The following is a 17,022-nucleotide window of genomic DNA, read 5'->3' as shown; positions in this document are numbered from 1 at the left end:
GACTACTTCCTGCTGCTGAAGTGGGGCGGGGGGAGTGGAGGAAATAAGCTCGAGGAGCGGCATCCTCCGTTCGCTACCCGAGGCAAAGAGGCCAGAGAGGAGGCGGCGGGCGGAGGAAGCAGAGGAGCATACTGCAGAGAAGAAAGTATCGGAGCCGGTAGGTTAGCAGCCTTAGAGCAGGGGACAGTGGACAGCACCTAGGACTCGCTTTGCAAATCTGTCGTCCCAAGTTGCCGAGCTGCCCATTGGGTAGGGGCCGTGCGTCTCCCGCCGTCTGTCAGTCGGCACCAGGAAGGGACTATTGGGGGACTGGGGCTGGGCCTTGCGGGGCACCAGACTGCGCTCGAGCTGGCTGACAGTCCTACCCCGGAGCCAGAGGAGGCGCTGGGCCGTTCTGCCTGAGGGCGTGGGGTTCCGCACCCTGGACAACTTCCCTAGACAGGGGCTGGAATTTGCAGGGAAGGAAGTGGATATCGTTGAGTCCCACTTAACCCTCGGGACCTAGCGAAATCTTGCCAAGTGGGTGGTGGACATTGTTTCGGAAATTGAGGGAAGAGCTTGTAAAGAGAATGTTAGTCTGGAGCCATAGTTTCTCTACCCTGTTCTATCTGCCCGGGCTGTCCAAAGTGGAGTTGTTTGTTTTTAAAGGCAAGTGACTGCTCCTACTCCTGTCCCTTCGGGACAACTTAACAGCTTTCACATCCGTTGTTAAACCAGCGTGTTCCCTATCCGATCTATCATGTTAGTAGTGCTATGGGTATCTGATGAATACTCTGTAGATATACTTGATAGGTCAAAGTTAAATGTCTCCAAAGCACTTTTTGAAGAGAGACAAGACTAACCTAGCAGTCGGGACTATTTAGAGCACTTACCCTCACATTCACTTAGAATCTTTTTAGCATTCAGAGTAAAGATGGTCATCTTAAAGGTACTAGGTAAGTGTTATGATTGTGCATCTGCAAAAGGCCTGTCGTGTAATAGGATATAAAGTTCTTTATCACTGAACGAAATTATTGTATAGAGATTGTTATCAGAAAGATCAGAAATAGTTTTTAAGTACTGCTTTTCTATTGTCTTAGGTTCGGCTTTAGAGTGTGGTGAAGGGTACTTTTCATGTTGCATGGAAGGAAAGCCAATGCGCAGGTAGGCATTTAGGAAGAAAACCTTCGGTTTCACTAAATGCAATTCACATAATAATCCAGGGCTTCATTTTTAAAAATTTTAAACTTTTTCAAATCTTACCAAATTCTGCTTGTAACTAATGATTCTTGTTCTAAAATAAATCAAAAGTAGTATCAGGAATTAATAGATTTTTAAATAGAGTAAGATATAAAACTTAAATTTCTAAAGAGTGCTGTGAGTTTTATGTAGTTAACACTTCAGTTTTCCTTTTTGCATGGTAATTTTTTGTGGTAATCACTAAGTGTACTGTGATACTGTATGGGTTTATTATAGTCTTCAACCACAGAATGTAGAGGGTTCTGTTGCCATATAAGACTAATGATTGCTTATAATACACTGTACTGAATGTCTAATTGTGGTTTTGGTTATTTCATTGATGTTCATTAATACATTTGTTCTATTAATTAAAATAGCTGCATTACAGGGAAGTTTGGTTGAGGACTAAAAAAGTTATTGGACATAATTTAGTCCATAGAAAAATAGAACAGTGTGTGGGAAAACATAGACAATTCTCCTAACCCTAGAATTTAGAAATTTAGTAATGGTTTTTCTCAATCTGTTCCAACAAATAGGATTCATATCCTTATTGAAAATCAGCCCACTTCTATTTCTTCATTTGTAAAACTCATTTTACATTTATTGAACTGTATTTAATCATTTTTGTTTGACATCAAAGATAAATAGCTCTGTAGACCCTTTTAAGAGAAGAAGCATTTTGTGATGGGGGTATGACTTAGAACCAGGAGCAAGAACCAGAATATAAATGTTTTTTCCAAATCAGTTATTGATTTTTTTGATTGCCCTTGACCTGTTCACCTTCTTTGTGCCCCAGTTTACTTCTGTAATGTATCTGACCAGGATATTGGGAATTAATGAATGCTTGCAAGTGCTTTGAGATCGCCAGATGAAAAGATGTTATGGATATAACAAATACCATTATCTTATTAGTGTCTGACTCTAAAGTAGGAAAATATTTGACTGAAAGTACATGAAGAAATTAACAACACATATATTAAATGCTTCATCACTTCAACTTCTAACATGATTGCAAGAACCACTGATTGCTTCTCATCCTCAGCTGCCATAAATGTCATATCTTATGTAATTGTTTAATATGAGCCTATTATTTTTTAAAAAGAGAAGGCACAGCATGAGAATGTTTTTGGTTTATCAGTAATTTCTGTATAAAATATTTACTTAATCACTCATACCTACCCTTTTTATTTTCTTGCTTTTTTTATATAATATTGCCAGTTGTTTAAACATATTGGAGAATTCTGATGCCATTAATTGTTAAGTTACAGTTCTTTCTTCATTACCATCACTTGGCCAGAGCCTGGCCTACCACTGCTTTCTGGTTTTACGTTTACCTGCTACCTATGTTAAGTCATGGTCACACTTCCCTACCCTTTCCTTATTGGGCTGTCATTCTTGCTGCTGCAACCCAGAAAGCAGTCTCTGGAAAGTAATGTTGGGTTTATATTTACCAGCTATTGGAGAAGCTTTGAATGAGAAATAACTGTTTATATTGAGATTATTTGAATGCATGTTTGTTCTCACTACTAGAGTGTGAGCTCTTTGAGTGTCGTATGTCTTCTGTATCTTTGTATCCCTGGCACCTAATGATCACTGAATAATTGTTTGAATGACTGAACAGCTGAACAGTATCTACAGACTTTTCCCATGAGGGGGGGGAAAACTATGAACAAGAAAAGATTGAAAATTGCTGTTAGGGTATTCCGATGCTTACGCATAAAGTTTTATGCGTAACTGATTGGCATTTTATTAGTAGTTTCATTGCATTCATTTATTTAACTACCTATTATGGGTAAATGCTACAAAATTTAAAAGATAGGATATTCAGTGAAAAATAAGTCTCCCAATGCTGACCCTAGCTCCCAATTTTCCTCTCCAGAGGAACCACTTGAAAGCAGTTTCTTATGCATTCTTTCAGTATTGTAATGCATATACAAGCATATATAGACTATCTCCCCTTTTTAAAAAACACTAATGTTCGCACATCATGCATAGTCTTCTGTATCTTTCTTTTTTAACTTCACACTTATCTTGTAGATATGACAAATACATAGACCCACCTTATTCTTTTTAATAGTTACATAGTATTTTATTATCTGTAGGTACCATAGTTAACCAGTCCCTTTGACAGACATTTATTTCAAACGGTTTGCTGTTACAACCAGTTCTGCAGTGAATATCCTTGTATGTGGTTTTTGCCCAGTTGAGTAAGTATAGGATAAATTCTTAGATGTAAAATTGCCCAAAGAGTATGTGCATTTTAAGATTTTGGTTAATATTAACATATTCCTCTCCTTAGAGATTATACCAGTCTGAAGTCTCACCAACAGTGTGCCCGTCTCCCAAGATACTATTTTTTAATCATTGATTTAATTTAGAGATACTAAAACATTTTGTAATGTAATTCTTCCATCTTTTCTTAAATATACAAATAGGAAACTGAGCCTGATTTTATTAGGAATTGGTTTATTCACTTTTTTTTTCTTTTTTTTTTTGAATCTGTAAAGCGTGTTCCCCATTTATTTCTTGTTGTGATTCAGAAATACAAGATATGAAAATCAGGTTACAATTCTGCCACAAAAGCTTCTAAAGTAGCAAACACAGGTTCTAATATATATCAAAATAGCCATATGCACTCTTATCAGTTTAAAAATGTCTTTAGAGTTGTCACATCAAGCAAGTGTAAAATATAATAGCTATTACCTCCTCTTCAAAATACCAAATCTGACATCACTGGTCTGAACTAAACAAGATTTAGTCCAGAATATGGAAGGTTATAGTTAGTAGGTATTTTTTCAAAGCTGAGTCACTAAGAAGATAAGGAAATGAGAAAGATTCAAAACATTTTATGTAAAAATGTGTGAATCTTTTAAGTGTCCTCAAGTGGGTTAAGACACGTTTAAATTGGAATATGATGTAATAAAATTAAATCTGTTGATGATACAATTCCGTAAGAAAAAAAATTATTATGGTATTGACTTCTTCTAGAAAGACAAAGACACAATTCTTTGCATCTAAGCAACTATGATCAAAATGCTCTTGTCATCTAAATATTAGAAATGGTCTCTCAACATTTATATAGTATTTGTTCTATGCCTGTATACTGTATATATACAGATGAAGTAATGGAAAGACATGTAAACAGATACCATAATACAACATGAACAGGACTCTTTTTTTTTTGGCTGCGTTGGGTCTTTGTTGCTGCACATGGGCTTTCTCTAGTTGCAGCAAGCGGGGGCTACTCTTCGTTGTGGTGCGTGGGCTTCTCATTGCAGTGGCTTCTCTTGTTGCAGAGCACAGGCTATAGGCGAGTGGGCTTCAGTAGTTGTGGTGCATGGGCTCAGTAGTTGTGGCTTGTGGGCTCTAGAGCACAGGCTCAGTAGTGTGGCACACGGGCTTAGTTGCTCCGCAGCCTGTGGGATCTTCCCAGACCAGGAGATCGAAACCGTGTCCCCTGCATTGGCAGGTGGATTCTTAACCACTGCGCCACCAAGGAAGTCCCATGAAACAGCATTTTAATAGAGATGTAAACCTGTACTCTGTGGAGATGAGGAAAGCTTCAGAGAGGTGGTGATATTTGAGCTGGATCTTTTAGAAAGGATAAGAATTTGCTTTAAAGAATGTACTTTAACGGATAAGAATTAAAGAAGGGAGACAATAAAGACACCATAAACAGAAGGAACAGCTGTGCCAAAAACAAAAACACAAGAAGACACCAAGACCTGGAAGTGTATAACATGTATGGAATGGTAAGTATATCTGGAGTGTAGAGTATATGAGGGAGGAAGAAGGGGAAACAAGGGAAAAATCATGGAAAATGAGGCTACAACCATGGGAAAGAGTTCATCTTTACCCTTTAGGTATTTAAGAGCCAATGGATGTTGTTATACAAATCAGATTTGGTTTGGGGGCTGATATTTAAGAAGATAGGATGTAGACCAGAAAGAGGGAAAAAATAATGGCAAACAATACTAATTTAAAGGAGTTGTAGTAGTTTAGATGAAAGCTGATGAGGCCCTTGAGTAGATCTATGGCAGCGGGGATTGAGAGAAGAGGATGGAATTAAGAGTTTGTTTAATAGTGAAATCAAAAGGATTTGGTGAATATAGAGTGAGGAAAAGGTAACGATATAAATGACTCCAAAGATCTTAGCTTGAGAAACTAGGTGCTGCCATAATGAGATCAAAAATACAGGAAGAGGAACAGGTTTTACTAAGCCAAGAAGAGATTCTCTTTTGTATTCTTTAAGATTATTATGTCTAGGAAACAGCCAGGTAGAGATAGCCAGCATGTAATTGGAATATGGATCTGGGGCAGAAGAATGGTTTGTGCTGGAGAGAAAAAAAAATTGTGAGTCATCAGTATGCAGAAGATTCTTGAAGTTGTAGGTGTGAATGAGGGTAGAACAGAAAAGGAAGATGCCAAAAGCAGAATCCTAGGGAGTACCAGGGGTGTTTAAGGTGGTGCCTAAGATGAAAACCCATTGAAGATTCATAAATGGTTAAGAAGCTTCAGGTTCTTTGGATATTGTTTTATTTAATTGTATCTAGAGATTTTATTGATAACGTTCACTCACGGTGAAGATCACAGATGAGCTCCTTGAGCTCAACATCAAAAGACAAATCCCATTCAGAACTCGTCTTTAGAATTTCTAGTTTATTCTAGTTAGTCTAAAATGTATGCTTTAAAATAGTAGTATAAGGGGACTTCCCTAGTGGCGCAGTGGTTAAGAATCCACATGCCAATGCAGGGGACACAGGTTCGATCCCTGGTCTGGGAAGATCTCACATGCCACGGAGCAGCTAAGCCTGTGTGCCACGACTACTAAGCCTGCATGCTGCAACTACTGAAGCCCGTGTGCCTAGAGCCCATGCTCTGCAACAAGAGAAGCCACCGTAATGAGAAGCCCACACACCGCAACAAAGAGTAGCCCCCACTTGCTGCAACTAGAGAAAGCCCGTGTGCAGCAACGAAGACCCAACTCAGCCAAAAAATTAATTAATTAATTTTAAAAAAGTAATATAAGATACACCTGCTTGATTGGGCTCTTTCTTCGTGTGCCATGCCAAGTTGGCTTACTCAACACCTCTTCTTTTTTTTCCTCCTTCTACTATATAGACACAAGAAAAAAAATTATACTTGATATGTTTAATATTCTTTGCATTTTTGGGTTGGCTGTGTAACACAGTGCTGCCAATGAAATGTCAGTGGAAGTTGCTGAGAGGTATACTAGGAACACTTGCTTTCCTGACATAAAGGGAGACCAGCTTGTTTGCATGGCCAATTGCCCTTTCTCCATCTTACCTTGATTGCTGGGCCAAGGCACCCAATGCTGACCCTCATTTCATCCAATAAACAGTGATGCCTTAAGGCTGAAGTATTCATGACCTACTTTCAGATTAAGGAATTAACAGCCTGGCTTTCTGGTATGGTAGGGAATGTACTGCCTAGTGGATGCTCTTCTAATAAGCCTCACTGTCACCTTGAGATGTTATTTCTGTTTTAAGGATTTGTATGCTCAAATCTCTAGCTCTCCCTATTCATGTGTGCTTAGGACTTTAAATGAGGGTCAACTCAGCTGAATCTTTTAAGAGCAGGCTGTTAATTTCCAAATTAAAACAAATGTTTGAAGTATAAAGGGAGAGATGCTCATTTGGTAGATAAGGTGCACAATTCTAAGCTAAGGAAAGATTCTGCAGGTCTTTGGACTGAGAGGTAAAACTTGATTATAAATGCTTTAGAAGGCTATGTTTTTCTAAACTTTTTATTGTTCTTCATTTCAAATTATCATAGCCACTTATAGAAAATGACTCTTTCCTCAATTAAGACTGTTACTTTTGAAGTAGATCTGAGGAACAAGTGCCGTGATAGCTATGAAATTTAAGTTGACTCAAATATTTTGGGTATGTGGAAATGCTGTTATTAAATGTACTTAGGGAGGTACTAAAGTTGTAGCATTCCTTTAGTAAACATGAAGAATATTTAAGATATTTTATTTGTTCTTTGGTTTATGTTTCCTTACATGCACATGACTTGATTCTATCATTCGAGATATCAATATTCATGGGAATGACCCATCCATTTATCTAGCCTTCATTTCCTTGACCTCCTAAATTCTTGGGACTTTTACCTTCACTCACTTCAAAAATTCATTCCTACTATCACTCAGAAAATCTCTCTCTGAAATCGTTTTAAGTCCTAATAACTTGTTTTCTGACCATAACCTCTTGAATGCCCATTCCAGCTGTTCTTTGACCTAATCATATTCAACAAACTTTTGTCCCTTGTGTTTTTACACAGTTTACTCCTGCAACAACTTTAACCATTTTCTAACCACCACTCACTGAACTCCTGAGTTTGTCCGTGGCATTTACCCATTCTAGATTAAGGCAGGCATTTATATTCTGTAATTTGGGCTGTTGATTACTGCTGGATAAAACCAGCCACAGGGAATTCATGCTACTGTATTCAGAGTCTTTAATATCATTTGGGCCAACAGTGTCATCCAACAGTATTTCTATGAGAGTCCCTAATCAATGCTTACTCATTCCCCACAGTAGCTATTTCACATCCTTACCCATTCTTCTCATAACACTCCTTTCAGTGGCAGCAAGTGACCTGCTCCCCCAACTCCCAACTTCACAGAAAAAAGAGGCCATCAGGTGTGAACTTCCTCAAGCTCCTGACACCTCCTTACCCAAAAATAAATGTATCTGTTTCCACACTATGTTTCCTCCCACTCCCTTACTCTGACCTCTTAATGATGAGCCCTTCTTCCTTTTGTCTAAGATCCATTCTTCTGTATTTTGTTTCTAAATACTCCCACTTTTCAAGGATTTTGCTTCATCATTTATTCTCTCCCTCTTTACATATATTTTAAAACTTCTCCCTCCTTCTGGTTCTTTGCATCAATATATAATCATTTTCCAGTTATTACTCTCTTTAAACAGACATAGTAGTTTATGTCTCTTTTCACAGCCAAGCTTCTTTCTAGACATACTGCATACTCATTCACCTTCATTGACCACTGCCATTGAATACCTCAGGTTTTTACTGAAAGTTTAGGGATAATGAAGGAGGCCATAAAGGTTTGGCCATTCATTATTTTCTCACTGGCTGTTTCTCTACTTAAATCACAACCTGCCACCAGTTTTAATCAGTCTCTCTTTCTTTTCCTTTCTAATTCTCTTTCTCCCCCTAAAACTTTCTCCCTTTGAAATTACTGTTACATTATTATACTGAGTAGTTTAGTTCTCTTTGTTACAATCTTGCTACCTCTAGAACAGAGGTTAAAAAACAAAATCCTCATATATCTTATAGGTAGTTCATATAAGTGCATGGCATAGTTTCACATAAGAGAGAGTGGTGGGGTCTGTGGTGAACTAAGATTCCAAGCCCTCCTAATGATACTCAAATTCAATTTAAATTTCAAAACAAACTAAAAAATACTGCAGACAAAGTACATCTAATGGTCTTTATCATACCGAGGGGCCCTCACCTTGTGTTTTATAATCAAAAGGCCCAAATAGATGTTTTCTTAAAAGCACCATCTGTCTCTGAAATAAACGTTGCCCTTTCCCACAGAATGTGAAAGAATAATTCAAAAAATTTTAATAGCTTTTTCCTTCCAATTATATATAGAAATTCAAATGTAGTAATTAGTGGGGTTTTTTTGGCTACGTTGGGTCTTTGTTGTGGCACGCCGGCTTCTCTCTCATTGTGGCATGCAGGTTTTCTCTCTACTTGTGGTGTGCGGGCTCCAGGGCATGTGGGATCTGTAGGTTGCGGCCCCCCAGGCTCCCTTGTTGAGGTGTGAGAGCTCAGTAGTTGTGGCGCGGGCTTAGTTGCGCTGCAGCATGGGGAATCTTTGTTCCCCGACCAGGGATCAAACTTGGGTCCCCTGCATTGGAAGGCAGATTCTTTACCACTGGACCACCAGGGAAGTCCCTACAGTTTCTTAAAATGATTTCATACGTAATGTCTGATTTTTTAGATTTATTGACATTTTGGTAAATGTGAATCCTTGTTTTATTTCATTTTGTATGTTTGACAAGACTTCCCTCTTATTTTTTTTCTTTCCTTTATAACTACATTTTGAATCATTACTTTCTCCATGTTGTTATTTTCTTTCAACTTAGGTCAACATAGTCTCTTTGTAAAAAACCAACAGTTTCCGCTAATAAAGAAATTTTATTTATTAGTCAAATTTATTAGCCAGTTATTAGTCAAACTTTAATTTGTGTTAAAATAACCTGCTTGCTAAATGCAGACTCTGGAACTACACCCCCAGAGATATTGATTCTCTAGCCCCTCTTAAGAATCTGCACTTTTACCAAGCACCCCTGTATAGCTGGTGTTAGAGAAACAGTATTTTAAAACTTAATGTAACAGCCTAACAGAATTTGGGCAATCAGCCATGAAGAAAGAGTATCTAGTCTTCTAACAACATTTTTACTTCATTTGAAAGAAAAGGCACAAATTCAAACCATAATTCTAAATCTATCAGTACCATATTTAGAAAATCTGATAATAATGGAGCAAGAACCTCTATATACAGGAGTAGTAGGCCAGTCAAAGCAAGGGCAATTTTCTGTATTAAAGTTGGTTAGTAAATTTAGAACACGTGGCTAATTTTACTGTTTCACATTTTAACTACTGTGTTTTTGGTATCAGAGAGTTTGGGGCTGAAACTAACATAAAGTTTCTGGACTCAAACTGGCTTAATCGATATGGACATCTTTTATTTACATAACGAGAAGGCCATAGGTAGTGTGAGCTCCAGGGCTGGTCGATGCATGACTTGATAGTACCTTCTTGGACCCAAGTTCTCTCTGTCTCCTGTGTAGCCTCTTCAGTATCAGCTTCATCCTGACCTAAAATTGCAAGAGAATTTGGGATTCATCCTTAAAGTTGGGGACATGGTCAGCTTCCCCTGAAGTACATGGCTGGTAGAATGAAATTTTTTGTTAAGGTTTGAGAGAGTTGATGGTAAAATATGCCATTAATAGACCTTATCTTGAAGTTATGTTTTTCATAAGCACTTAGTGAAAGAAAATCTGCTAAACTGATTGGCAGATTTTATACCCTTTTGGTTTGAGAAAGACTGATTCTTTCCTAGAATTGGCAGTCCTTCCCCCGCCCTTTTTTTAATCTTTATTGGAGTATAATTGCTTTACAATGGTGTGTTTGTTTCTGCTTTATAACAAAGTGAATCAGCTATATATATACATATATCCCCATATCTCCTCCCTCTTGGTGCTGGGAAAACTGGACAGCTACATGTAAAAGAATGAAATTAGAACACCCCCTAACACTGTACACAAAAATAAACTCCAAATGGATTAAAGACCTAAATGTAAGGCCAGACACTATAAAACTTAGAGGAAAACAGAGGAAGAACACTCTATGACATAAATCACAGCAATATCCTTTTTGACCCACCTCCTAGAGAAATGGAAATAAAAACAAAAATAAAGAAATGGGACCAAATGAAACTTAAAAGCTTTTGCATAGCAAAGGAAAACACAAACAAGATGAAAAGACATTCTCAGAATGGGAGAAAATATTTGCAAATGAAGCAGTTGGCAGTCCTTTTGTGGGAGAAGGCAAAAGCTCTATTTGGTCTCCTTAATTTGTTGACTGTAGATAGAGTCCAGAATAATCCTTCCACTTAGCTCCTTCAGCCTTAAAACATATGTAAATTAGTCTTGAAAATTAAGTTAGTAAAAATGTTATTTGAGTTCAATTTCTTTATACATTATGTAATATATATATATATATATATTTATTTGTAATGTCATTAGTTCACTATTGGGATAGAAAAGCAAATAATTTGAGATCCTCTGGTTTCTCCAGATGAATTTTCACTTGGACAATCGGGCTTGCTCCCCCAAGCCTTTAATTAAAAGCTTTCCTAATCAAAAAAAAAACCCAAAAACAAAAAGAAGGAAGCAAATGAACTTATTTACAAAATAGAAATTGACTCACAAACATAGAAAACAAACGTACAGTTACCAAAGCAGATAGTGGGGGGCGGGTATAAATTAGGAGTTTAAGATTATCATATACACAGTATAAAATAGATAAACAATAAGGACATACTGTATATAGCACAGGGAAATATATTCAATACCTTGTAATAACCTATAATGGGAAATAATCTGAAAAAGAACATATATATGTATATGTATACATATATGTATGTATAACTGAATCACTTTGCTCTACACCTGAAACTAACAACATTGTAAATTAACCATACTCCAATTTTTAAAAAGTGGTTTAAAAAAAATAGCTTTCCTAGGGTTCTTTCCTCTTGCTGGGGATCAGTTCACACTTTAGTTTACCACCCCACCCCTCAAATCATTAGAGTACTTAATCCATCAGACTCCAAACAAAGAAGTTGTGAATATAGATGTGACAAGGTATGAACACAACCTATATCTGGGACACTTATCATAACTTCCCCTCAAAGATGCCCATAAAAATGTACGGGGCGGGGTGGGGGCAGGTAGAAAAAATGAACCATTTCTGCCAATCCTTTGGATGTGATGAGACTGTTGGAGGATGTGGGCTTAGATTTTTTGAAAGTAAACATTTACAAAAACAAATAGCAGAACCACAGAAGAAATAGTGTATAGAATTAAATATAACGTCTAGAATTAAATTGCTAGAAATAAATACAACTTCTCAGAAGATTTAAAATGAGGTACCCCTTATAGTCCTTGTTCTTGCTCCTTCTCATTCTCCTAAAAGAGCAGCATAGTCCAGCCATGTGGCAGCATGCTTGCCTTTTCTCCCTTCTAAGAACAACCACCATGTAAACCAGATTGCCAGGATCATTTCCGTTTCAAATGCTCCATCTAGTTGACCAAAACAGTTCAGGATAAAGCACTGACTTTGGAGTCAGAGGACCTACATTCAGACAAATCCCAACACTGTCATTTTCCTTGTGAGGTCAGTGTAATTATCCCCACAATTACAAATGATGAACTTGAGGATCAGAGGAGTTAAGTATTTTGCCCAAGATTATACCTAGTAAATGGTGCAGCTAAGGTTTGAATCTATGTTTGTCTGGCCACAAACTGGGCATTCTTTCAAGAGAACCAGACAAAGTTTGGAGGGTATAGTTTATTTTGGCAGGAAGAAAAGCTGAATTTATTTGACAGCTCTTTAATGAGCACTGGATCCACGTGTTGAAGGATAGCATTGAGTAAAAGAGAACAGAGGCCTTGTTTTCATGGAGCTTATGTTCTGGTTGGGAGAGAAAGCCAATGCATTATATCAGGAGGTAATTATTTAAGAAGAAAAATTAAGCACAGTAAAGGGTATAGGGTAGTAGAAGTAAGAGATGCTGTTTCATATAAGGTGGTCTGATAAGTTGACATTTGAACAGAGATCTGAAAGAAATAAGGGAATGAGCTCTGCAGATATTTGGGGGAGAACCTTTCAGGAAGAAGGATTAAGGCTCTGAAGCAAGAGAGGCCTTGGCATGTCCCAGAAATAGCAAGGAAGTCTGTGTGACTAGAGAACCATGAGTAAGGAGAAAGTGGGAGAAGAATTCAGAGAGTTAGCCAGGGGAGGAGTCATATAGAAGTTTGTAAACTATAGGCTTTGTTTTTTGCTACTGATATGAGTGTTTAAAGGATTTTGAGCAGAGGAATGGTATAGTCTGACTTTTGTAAAGGATCATTTTGGTTGTTTAGAGAAGAGAATATAAATCAGCAAAGGTGGAAGCAAGCAGACCACTTATGAGGCTTTTATCATATAATGAAGTGTGAGGATAGCCTGAATTAGGGTGGGACTAGTGGAAAGGTAGAGAAATGGTTGGATTCTAGGTATTATTTGGAGGTAGAATGACAGAGTTTGCTGATGGATTGGGTTTGAGGGTATGTGGAAGGGAAAGGGCTCCAAGATTTTTGGCCTGGGACTTCCCTAGTGGCACAGTGGTTAAGAATCTGCCTGCCAATGCAGGGGACACAGGTTCGAGCCCTGGTCTGGGAAAATCCCACATGCTGCAGAGCAACTAAGCCTGCAAACCACAACTACTGAGACCGTGTGCCACAACTACTGAAGCCCACGTGCCTAGAGCCTGTGCTCCGCAACAGAGCAGCCCCCGCTCGACACAACTAGTGAAAGCCTATGTGCAGCAACGAAGACCCAATGCAGCCAAAAATTAATAAATAAATTTTTTTTTAAAAAGACTTTTGGCCTGAGCAGCTGGAACAATCAAACTGCCTTTTACTGATCTGGGGAAGACTAGATGAGAGACATATACTTGGACAAAAGTAGAGAGTCAAGGAATCAGTTTTAGATATATCATTAAGATATATTGAGTTTGAGTGATGGTGGGACATTCATATGGATCCAAATTTGGAATTTATCCAGGTATGTGTTAAGAATCCTTTAGCCATTCACATATGGGTGATGGGAACCATGAGATTAAATGCACTTCCCCAAGAATGTGTATAGAGAGCAGAGAGAACAGAACTTTTGAGAATGACCACATTTAAGAGAATTCCTTCCAAGTTTGCAAACCAGACAGTTGATAAGAATAGAGAAATTACCGCTTATTGAAAGTCAGAATCTATACAATCTAATACAATCATAAGTGTTTTTATTTGCATACTGTTTTTTTTTTAAAAAATAGATATGTAGAAATTAGCTTCCATATTACTTAGGTGAAATAAAAAATTGTTTATGTCTGAGTTCAACAGTACCATCTTTGTTTACATAATTAAGATCACAACAAAAACTCTTTAATTTCCACATACAATGTCAGTATTATAATGGAAAATTTTTAAATGGTCTTGGCTTTAATGGTGGTTCTTTTTTAAGGCTTGAGTGTACCACTGTTAACCACGTGATTTATTATTTCAGCATCTACTACAAACAAGAGACCATTAAGTACTGTGGCTAAAAGCTTTTTTGCTTGTTTACATGGGTGGTAACAATTATCCTTTAACTGCCCAGTTTTATGTTTCAGTGTTAAATTGTCAAGCATAAACAGTGCTGTTTCTACCAGATGTCAGGAATTATGAACAGTTTGTACTATAGAATACAGTTACCTGTAGGCTGAGGCCAAGCATAGAAATACTGAATTTATAAGTACTTGGGAAAAACATGTTGCTGCTGAAGAAAGGAAGAGCTAAGTGTAGCTTCTTCTTCCTAAAATGTCCTTTTAGATTCTCCTCTCCTTCCTAGGGGATTCTGTCAACACTCTAGTGTTTTATTATACTGTAGGTCTTGTCAGTGCTACAGCTTTAGGGGTAGTAAACTGATACTGTCTTTTGCAGGCTAGTATTAGACTATCTCAGTACAGTCATAGATGATTAGTTTCTGAGACTCACATGAGTCAGAAGACTGCTTAGTAAGTAGAGAATCAGAAACAGAAGTATAACGATCTGAAACATGTATGTAGGATATTTCACCTAAGCTCTGGAAAAACGCTATGTAATATTCCTACTTTTCACACAAAAAAATACATACCCTTGTAATAACCTGATAGCTTATGCCAGTCAGGTCTATGTTCCAGTATAAACAAATAACTATAGATTTTGCCTTTCTGAACCACATTTTTCATCCTGGTTGCCCCCTTTCTGGCTATTCATGTGTCTCTCATTCTAGATAATTAGGTTCCCCGATTGCCTCTATATTTCTTTGAATTTTCCTCAGTCCATAGCAAAATGCTTTGTAAAATATAAGAACCAGTAAATATTTGTTAAAAGCATAGTTATCATCTTAATTGAGGGGCATAGATTCTCTTCTTTCTCCATGTTGATAGATACAGTGTGATGATTATGAAAATCCATATATCTTAATTCTAATTATTTGTCAGTAATTTAAGTTTGTGGTATTTACCTAGTAAGTTAGCATCTGAATTTTTACATACAATATACATGTGAAATGCAGAAATGAGCTTCTAAAAATATTGCCATCTTCTCTTCTCTCTCCCACCCCCATCTCTGTAGGTGTACCAACATTCGACCAGGAGAGACTGGAATGGATGTAACAAGCCGCTGCACCCTTGGAGACCCCAACAAACTTCCAGAAGGGGTTCCCCAACCTGCCCGCATGCCCTATATCTCAGACAAGCACCCTAGACAAACCTTGGAAGTGATTAACCTTCTGAGAAAGCACCGGGAGCTGTGCGATGTGGTGCTAGTTGTGGGTGCTAAGAAGATATATGCTCATCGAGTCATTTTGTCAGCCTGTAGTCCCTACTTCCGAGCTATGTTTACAGGAGAATTGGCAGAGAGCCGTCAGACGGAAGTTGTGATCCGAGACATAGATGAGAGGGCTATGGAACTACTGATAGACTTTGCATATACCTCCCAGATAACTGTGGAAGAGGGCAATGTTCAGACCCTTCTGCCAGCTGCTTGCCTCCTTCAGCTGGCAGAAATACAGGAAGCCTGTTGTGAATTCTTAAAGAGACAATTAGATCCTTCTAACTGCCTGGGCATTCGGGCTTTTGCTGACACACACTCATGTCGTGAGTTGCTAAGGATAGCAGACAAGTTCACTCAACATAACTTTCAAGAGGTGAGTTGTACTTGGTGGTTTGATGCATTCACAATGTATTTGTCAGGAGAACAATATGAGTTCACAATTCTGCTAACACATACCTGTTTAGGTATTTACTGCTAATTCTAACTCATAATATCAAAGAAATGTTATAAATTCTAAGCCTGGTTTTTATTTTCGAGGACAATTTAGCGTTCTGTTAGCAAAAACTAAAGTTTTCAGGGATTGATTTCCCTAGACATATTCATAAAAGGCTAATTTATAAGCCAGAATACAGTTTATTACTGATAGGATACTTGGTATTGGTCGTTTTTATAAAGCACTTCCTTCCTGATTATATGATTGTTCAGAATAAATTGTAGATCAGAGATTATTTGAACTAATCAGAAAAGTGAAATTGGATGTTATTAGAAGGATTTTTTTTATTAAACCTGTTATTTTTCATTTATTCATTCATTTAATAAGTATTTGTAAAGCTACTATACTTCAGCCACTGTGCTTGGGAACAGAAGCTACAGTAATGAACAAGATACCTCGAGTGTCTGTTCTAGTGGAAATTATAATCTATCAGGGAAGATAGCCATTGAATCCATAATTACATAAATAAATAATTACAGTTAATGGGTGCTACAGAGAAGAAGCCCTGGGTGATTTAACAGTGTATTACAGAGAGATTTAACTTCGGTTCTGGAACAGTTCATACAAAATTCTGAAACATGAAGAAGCATAACAAGTTCAAGGAACTGAAAGAAACCCAGTGATATCCAGAGGGCAAAAGGGAGGATGTAACATAATGATTTTACAGAAAGAATAGAGCCAGATCACAATGGAGTTAATAGACCATGTTAAGAATTTGAAATTTAAACTTAAGACCAATAGAAAACCATTAAAAGGGCTTCCCTGGTGGGGCAGTGGTTAAGAATCCGCCTGCCAATGCAGGAGACATGGGTTTGAGCCCTGGTCTGGGAAGATCCCACATGCTGTGGAGCAACTAAGCCTGTGTGCCACAACTACTGAGCCTATGCACTAGAGCCCTGAGCCACAACTACTGAAGCCCACACGCCTAGAGCCCACACTCTGCAACAAGAGAAGCCACTGCAGTGAGAAACCTGAACACCGCAAAAGAGTAACCCCTGCTCGCCGCAACTAGAGAAAGCCCACGCACGGCAACGAAGACCCAACACAGTCAAAAATAAATAAATAAATTTATTTTAGAAAAGAAAATAATTAAAGGGTTTTAAGCAAAGGAAAGACATGGTTCATTTTATTCTTTAA

The 17,022-nt window shown here is 37.8% G+C and overlaps 1 protein-coding gene across 3 annotated transcripts in view; it reads left to right on the top strand.

Annotated features, from left to right (window-relative positions):
- KLHL20 (kelch like family member 20) overlaps positions 1–17,022 on the top strand; it is a 69,648-nt gene continuing 52,626 nt past the window's right edge. Inside the window, exons 1-3 of one of the 3 annotated variants that reach the window (XM_059040784.2) lie at positions 1–157; positions 1,080–1,143; positions 15,192–15,765. In XM_059040784.2, coding sequence (XP_058896767.1) covers positions 1,121–1,143; positions 15,192–15,765 — 597 coding nt within the window. In that variant the 5' untranslated portion in view covers positions 1–157; positions 1,080–1,120. The remainder of the gene's footprint in view (positions 158–1,079; positions 1,144–15,191; positions 15,766–17,022) is intronic. The other 2 variants (XM_059040794.2, XM_067031420.1) reach the window with 2 other exon arrangements.

This window comes from Kogia breviceps, chromosome 1 (genome assembly GCF_026419965.1).
Source record: "Kogia breviceps isolate mKogBre1 chromosome 1, mKogBre1 haplotype 1, whole genome shotgun sequence".
Lineage (NCBI taxonomy): Eukaryota > Metazoa > Chordata > Mammalia > Artiodactyla > Physeteridae > Kogia > Kogia breviceps.
The sequence above is the reverse complement of the archived record's forward strand: the minus strand, read 5'-3'. Positions and strand labels throughout refer to the sequence as shown.